This window comes from Ictalurus furcatus, chromosome 15 (genome assembly GCF_023375685.1).
Source record: "Ictalurus furcatus strain D&B chromosome 15, Billie_1.0, whole genome shotgun sequence".
Classification (NCBI taxonomy): domain Eukaryota; kingdom Metazoa; phylum Chordata; class Actinopteri; order Siluriformes; family Ictaluridae; genus Ictalurus; species Ictalurus furcatus.
Window position 1 is genome coordinate 12,998,196 of NC_071269.1, and position 6,494 is coordinate 13,004,689.

General features: G+C 39.9%; 1 protein-coding gene across 2 annotated transcripts; it reads right to left on the reverse strand.

Moving 5' to 3' along the window:
* Positions 1 to 1,046: 1,046 nt before the first annotated feature.
* On the reverse strand, positions 1,047 to 5,920 carry pofut1 (protein O-fucosyltransferase 1). Of its 2 annotated transcripts, none has more exons than XM_053644174.1 (7): positions 5,743 to 5,919; positions 5,443 to 5,564; positions 4,650 to 4,832; positions 4,268 to 4,380; positions 3,951 to 4,143; positions 2,998 to 3,240; positions 1,047 to 1,900 (listed from the first exon to the last, which is right to left on the reverse strand). In XM_053644174.1, exons 1-7 carry the CDS (start codon positions 5,879 to 5,881, stop codon positions 1,706 to 1,708), a joined length of 1,188 nt encoding a protein of 395 aa, XP_053500149.1. In that variant the 5' UTR covers positions 5,882 to 5,919; the 3' UTR covers positions 1,047 to 1,705. The 2 variants fall into 2 exon arrangements, with proteins under 2 accessions (XP_053500149.1, XP_053500150.1); XM_053644175.1 differs by having other exon boundaries at positions 1,779 to 2,218; positions 5,743 to 5,920.
* Positions 5,921 to 6,494: the final 574 nt, after the last annotated feature.

Consider the following 6,494-nt stretch of genomic DNA (forward strand, 5'->3'; position numbering starts at 1 on the left):
TTGGACGACAGTTAGCCAAGATATTGGCCGCCTCTGTAAACCGTTCTGTATCGCCTTTCGTCAGAAGAATCATTGCGAACAGTGCTACACACACGACGTCATACGTCCCCTCGTCACGCAGACACATAATGGTTATCCTATCATTGAACACATGCAGTCTGCGATACGCAACCCTCCACAGACTAGCGAGATGGGGTTTGATTGGCTGAACTCAGTACTCGGGGGATGGGGCTCTTGGATATTAACCATCTGTCTACCAATAGGTGCAATGATTCTTCTTGTCTTGCTCATTTTGCCTTGTATTGTTTCTCTCGTTCGGAGCAGTCTCTCACGCTCGTTGAAATCACTAATCACCAAACGCTGATGTTGACAAAGACTAAGTACGATCCCTATGATGAAACAATCAATGGGCACAATATAAAAACCATGGGCAGAAAATGGAAATGAGAGCCCTGAGGGCTGAAAGAGTCAGCTCTTATTGGTGAGCTAAGCCAAATAATCATTGAAAAGAGGCAGAATTTCCATCACTATTAGACCACAGCCCACAGGGGAGGAGGAAGGGGCAGGACAAAATTAAAATTTTTGAGATTTTAAGTGAGAAAGAGAAAACATACTAGTGGGAGGGATGGACAACACCAAATTGTTGACCCGGGCGGCCCCCAAGAGGGCAGCCCCCACTTTGAAAACCACTGTTCTATAACACATTTGCATATTTTCTTAAGATTACTATTCATCTAACTCAGTTTGTTTATGCAGAATACAGGTATTTATTTCATTAATTCATTCTTCTTCAGTAAACACTTTATCCTGATTAGTGTCATGGTGGATTTAGAGCTTATTCCAGGGACTGGTCACAAAGTGGGAATACACACTAGATGGGACACCAATCCATTACAGGGCACCATGTATGCATACATTCTAGGGCAATTCAGTGTAGCCAATCTAGCTACTAACATATTTTGGGAGGTGGTAAGAAACCAGAAAACCCCAAGGAAACCCACACGGACATAGGAAGAACTTATACAAATACTCAGACAGAAACCCTGACATGTACAACAGTCTTTATAAGAGCATGTATGAACCTTTTGACAACAGATTTATTCTCTCCATAAGTAAATTCAATACTGGTATGTGCAGGTTCAAATTAAAAGTACAACATATTCTCTAACAGCTCTACAAAAATTATACATCTAGAGTATATATGCTCCCACTTGAAGTAACACACCCTTGCATCCCTTTCTTGTAGCGTGCAGGTTTGTTATTAAGCACAAACCAACTGACTAATCTGGGCTCCTCACTCCACTATAATTAGCATCCAGAGGATCATTTACTGCCCCTACGGGGGATCACTTTCAAATAAGACACAACTATTACACACCAACTGTCAGCTAGCTTCTACTTCATAGAATTATATATCCTATTGTATTTTACTGTTTATATGAACATAACATACATGTATGCATCAGCATTTGTGAATACTATACGTGTGTACTGTTTTTCAATACGGGCGTGTTCAAGCATGGAATGTTTTAATCTGAAAAATACTTCTGTATGGAGTTTTAAGTGTGAAATTTGTGCCTTCTACACTATACAAAAAACCTATCTGAGTCTCACTCTTCTGTAAACTATTCACCTGAGATCACTTAAAGAAAAGAAAAAAAAAGTCAGCTTTCACTGTTATGCACACTTCAGTGCAAGATGGCCTCTAAAGTTCATCTTTTCTTTCCTTTTTGATCGGGTAGTCCATGCCAAAGAAGGAGGAGGACCTGCCATGGATATCTCTTTCCCGCTTAACAAAGGCTGAGAAGGATGAGACACAGTTGCCTATAAAGTGGTCAGATTGGCCCAAGATGTACAGGTCAAGCTGAGCCACATCTGGATCAACGCTGACCACCTTTATCTGCATACAGAGAAAGTAAAAATGACGTTGTGGACAGGATAAAAGAAAAAGAATTAGATTAAACCACAATTACTTGTAAACCAATCGACGACAACCTATAAGCTACATATAAGCTACATGGATCAATAAAACAGGTCTACAATAAAAACATTTTTGAAATCCTAATCAAATTATCTTGATAAGAAAAAAAAAAAACTAATAACCTAATCCCCAAGGTATCATGTCTGCTGTTCATCAGCTTTGTACCACAGTGCTGATGAATTCTTGATTCTGATTGGTCCGAGTGCGTTCATCATGAGCATGCCTCAGATAGTAGCTCTGGTTGCAAGGCAAATCAGGTTTATATTAATGTGCTTATTCTAACATTTAACATAGCAAGAAGATACACACACAGCTGTACAAATGCATGCAACTGTTGATATAGTGAAGCCTTCTGTACAGATATGTTCTCCAATGTCAACACTTTGACAAGCAACATATTTAACCCTTTACTTTTATAAACACTGGAAAGTCTTTTTTGCAGTTTTTGGTTTCTCAGTAACATATCAAGCTGCATTAGCTGTTTTAGTAACTTAAATAAAAGGGAGGATGGTAAGGGAATGACTGTTTATAACTGTTAAACACAAGTGACAACGTGAACTAACTTGTTTCATGGATATTCTGTAACAAAGTAACTAACTAAATAAAAACACATGATGCACATTTCTTTAATAGATAAGAAATTGTTAGCATTGGCAAGTTGCTATGGAGTAAGAGGAATAATATACTTTGGGACATGCTATTATTGGAAAATCATCAACTTGGTAATGTATAACACCAACCCGCTGTTGATTATTTTCCTGTAACACTACACACTGTAGTGTTTAATTCTTTGCATAAGAACTGTGATACCAAATTCTCATATCAAACACCTAACAAAAGAATAACTACTCCAAATTTTATAAGAGCTTTTGAAAGTAGGGAGGCAAACTACCTGGAGAGGTTAAAAGTGTGCTTTGAACATCAGATACTAGCTTAATTTGTTGCTACCTACTGACTACCAATGAATGAGCAAATAACATTCTTAGACTAGTAAGCTCACTTGGAGGTCAAGTCACCTTTCCTTTGAAGAGTTTCTCAATGTCAGAGCTGTGAGACTCTGAGTCAGTGGCAATGTAGACAGACTGAGCTTTGATCTTTTTCACCCACAGCTTGACGGCCCGCAGGATTTCCTTCAGGTCAGGCAGACACATGGTCAACGTGAGCGGTAGTGCTGTCTGTCCGTCATAACCCACACATTGCGGTGAGGCCATAAAGTGGGGACCAGCATCACCTGTCTCCAGCAGCTTGCAGGCATTTTGCTAGAGAAGGTGAGGAAATGAATGAGAGAAAAAGAAAGCGCTGCTGGTAAAGTATAGAGTCTGGCCTATAGGATTCCAAAGCCTTGTTTTACCCTTGTGCTACATCAACACTTGCAAACAACAAAGCAAAAGGTGGCCATTCAATTCCCATGCAAGTTGGTAATATGATTGAGGTGACTACGAGTAGAGTTATTTGCAGTTCTAGCTACAACCAGTTCTTATTGGTATATTTAAAAATGGTAAAACTGGTGACAACAATAGCAGTTAGGGTTATACCAGTTTGATTTTGTATATTGGTCCTGGGGCAGATATTTGCTGAAATGTTGGAATTTTTTTATGCAGTGAATGCATTTCATTTTGATAGACATTATACAGATCTTATTTGTGAACACAGCACATAACACACAATGCAGAATGATCTCAATTGCTAGGAATATGTCAGCATTAGATATTAGTCAATACCAAGAGAGTATCATGTTAAAAATGGATAAGACAAGAGACAAATGTGGAGCAACATCCATGGGATTCATAAAAAGAATACACAAATCTGAGCACTAAACTGATTGACTAATTTGAAAAACTATTCTGAATATATTGATAGGTACACAAAGAAATGCAAATCTTAACAATTAACACCGTGAGACACAGATACAGCAATATTACAACTTTAGGCAACCATGTGCTTGCATAAACAAGCACACAGCACTTACCCAGTCTGATCCAATGCGGAGGTGAATCCCTACATAAGGTCTGGAAAGCAGTGTGCTGATGTGCTTCTCCCCATCCTGCACCATCCTCTCAGTCCACACAACATAGCGCTGTAGACCCACATGCTCCTCAAACACAGGGAAGTGGGCTGGAGCTCCAGGAAGAGCCAGCACAGGGTGCTCCGCTGGGGGAAACCTGACGTAATGAATTTATCTGCATTTCTGTGATTGCTCGTTAAATAAAAGACTTTTTTGATCAGTCACTCTAGCTGAGGTCGGGTAATGAAATCACGAAACATTCAGCCTCAGCACTTTCATACCTTTTAATCCAATGTGGAATGTAGTAGGAGCTGAAATACAGGCCACCAAACGGGACAGAACGGTCAAATTCAACTCCAAAGTGGTCCCAGAATGGACCAAATGGATTCCCATCCTGTATGTAAAATGAGTAATTATCCTAAAAGGCCATATATTGCAATCCATGTCATTGTTCTTTATCAAGATGCAGGTAGGAACATACAGCCCACAGAGCCATTCAAAGTCTTTTCTGCATAGTGGCTATCACCTTAAGTAGCTTGATTTCATTCAAGTCAATGTCTAATACTACCAAAGACATGGTAAAGACTTCATGGAAGCAACTGTATTCAAACTAAGGCTTTTATAACATGCACTATAACATATTCCCACTAAAACCCGCCACACCTTCATAGGGCAGCTCATCTTGTCTGAACTCCGTTGGACGGCTGACTCGAAACAGTAAGCAGCTCTCTGGCCTGGTGGCCAGTGTGTAGGAGCAAGATGGTCCATGAAGTTCTCCAGACTCACCACACGGTGGTACTGCTTCAGCACCTCCAGTTGGAAATACTCACTGTAGGGAACATGCACCTGTTACAGGGGAGCAGAAAGCAAACTGAATACATAGCAAAACAGTGTTTCTCCACTGGACAGATCTATAAGGGTGCCCGAGAACCTGGACTGATTTACTCTAAGCAATTAAACTAACAATGCACAAATGTACAGCGTATACGCTAGACACCTTCCCATGAATTAAATTCCTTAAGATGAGAGTGATAATGAGCATTCTCATGATAAGCCTTTAATCCACTGGCATCAAAGAAACAACCCTTTGTATCCAAAGCTCACATTCATGTTATGAGCCCAAATGACTGGTTAAAATAATTAACTCTTTAAGGAGCTTGGTAGTTTGTAGGTAAAATGTGGGCAAAGACAAGGCACATGATATAGGAAATGTGGAGCTACGTTTGTAGGAAAGGGTCACTGTCTTGTGATGCGTAGAGGTAGTTGGGTTTTGTTTGTTTTTTTTGCTTCGCACTGGACACTTTTTGGTGTTTTTTTGCTTAAGATGTCGGTTAGGATTGCCCAAATATGATCCCATATCGTTTGGTCTAATTAATGTGTTATTCCATACTAATAAACTGCAGAGTCTTCTCTATATGAGCCGTATGAATGAACGGCACGAGAGAAAGACACTTACGTTAGTGTACGGAGGCGCGTGATGCCGATAAACGATCCACGGCGGAACCGCCAAAGTCCGGTTCAGCATTTTGGCAAAAGCCAACGAACCAAGCAAATGATCCGCCTGGTTTCCAAACCGACCTGAGATAAAAGACAAACAATGCAACGTTTTCTCCGAGTTACATCATCTATTTACGACTCTGAGAAAAGATGACGACGGTTTAAATCAACTAAATCGCGTCAGTGATATCCGTTTACGTTTAGCATTATTCCTGTTGATACAAACACCTTTCTGTAAAGGTACAAAATGAACAATTACCCATGCAGGGGCAGTAAAGAATGTATCCGTTTTCATCCCACGTCGGGTCAGTGGCGTCAATAAATGTAATACGAGAAAGAATCGTTGCGTGTATCCAACTCAGATACAAAAGTTTTAATTGATTTGGTTTCGCCGCCATTGTGAATCGCCTAATGTCCCAGAATGCACTGCGAAGAACGGCGAGCCTGTTTAACCCTTGCCATGCTGCAGAACTGCAACACTGAAGTGACAGAATAAATTAACTATCAAATGGCTTCTCTGCTGAACAAATAATGCAGTATATAAATTCTAGAACGTAGGAGCTTTTTTTATAGTCTATGGTGCACTTATATAGGAAGCAGAAAGGTCTGTAAGTGCAATAACAACACAGTTTACTTCGGTAGACAGTCTATGTGGATTTTGTTAAAATCACATATTCTGATGACATATTTCAGAATTGGGTCAGAATGTCTGTATATTTATCTCTTATGCTAATGAGCACATGTACATTTTCATTTATTCATTTGGCAGGCACTTTAGTCCTTTCTTTACCCCAACTTACCATTCAGCGGATCAGATCAATCTTAAGGGCCTCACTCAAGGACCCAGTAGTAACAGTTCGCTATTTCTGGGATTTGAACTCACAACCTTCCATTCAGTAGTTCAGCGCAGAGCCACCACCACCCATGTAGTCAATAAGGGTTGTACAAATACACTGTCAAATATTTTGCATCGTTATATAGGTAAAAGCTTGTCTTCCAGAAAACAATATT

Excerpts from the sequence above, each read along its gene's own strand:
- pofut1 (XM_053644174.1), bottom strand. The coding sequence starts at position 5,881 with ATGGCGGCGAAACCAAATCAATTAAAACTTTTGTATCTGAGTTGGATA. Across the intron at positions 4,833-5,442 it reads ACGCGCCTCCGTACACTAAC|GTGCATGTTCCCTACAGTGA; the intron begins GTAAGTGTCTTT and ends CCCCTGTAACAG. Across the intron at positions 4,381-4,649 it reads AGATGAGCTGCCCTATGAAG|GATGGGAATCCATTTGGTCC; the intron begins GTGTGGCGGGTT and ends TTTTACATACAG.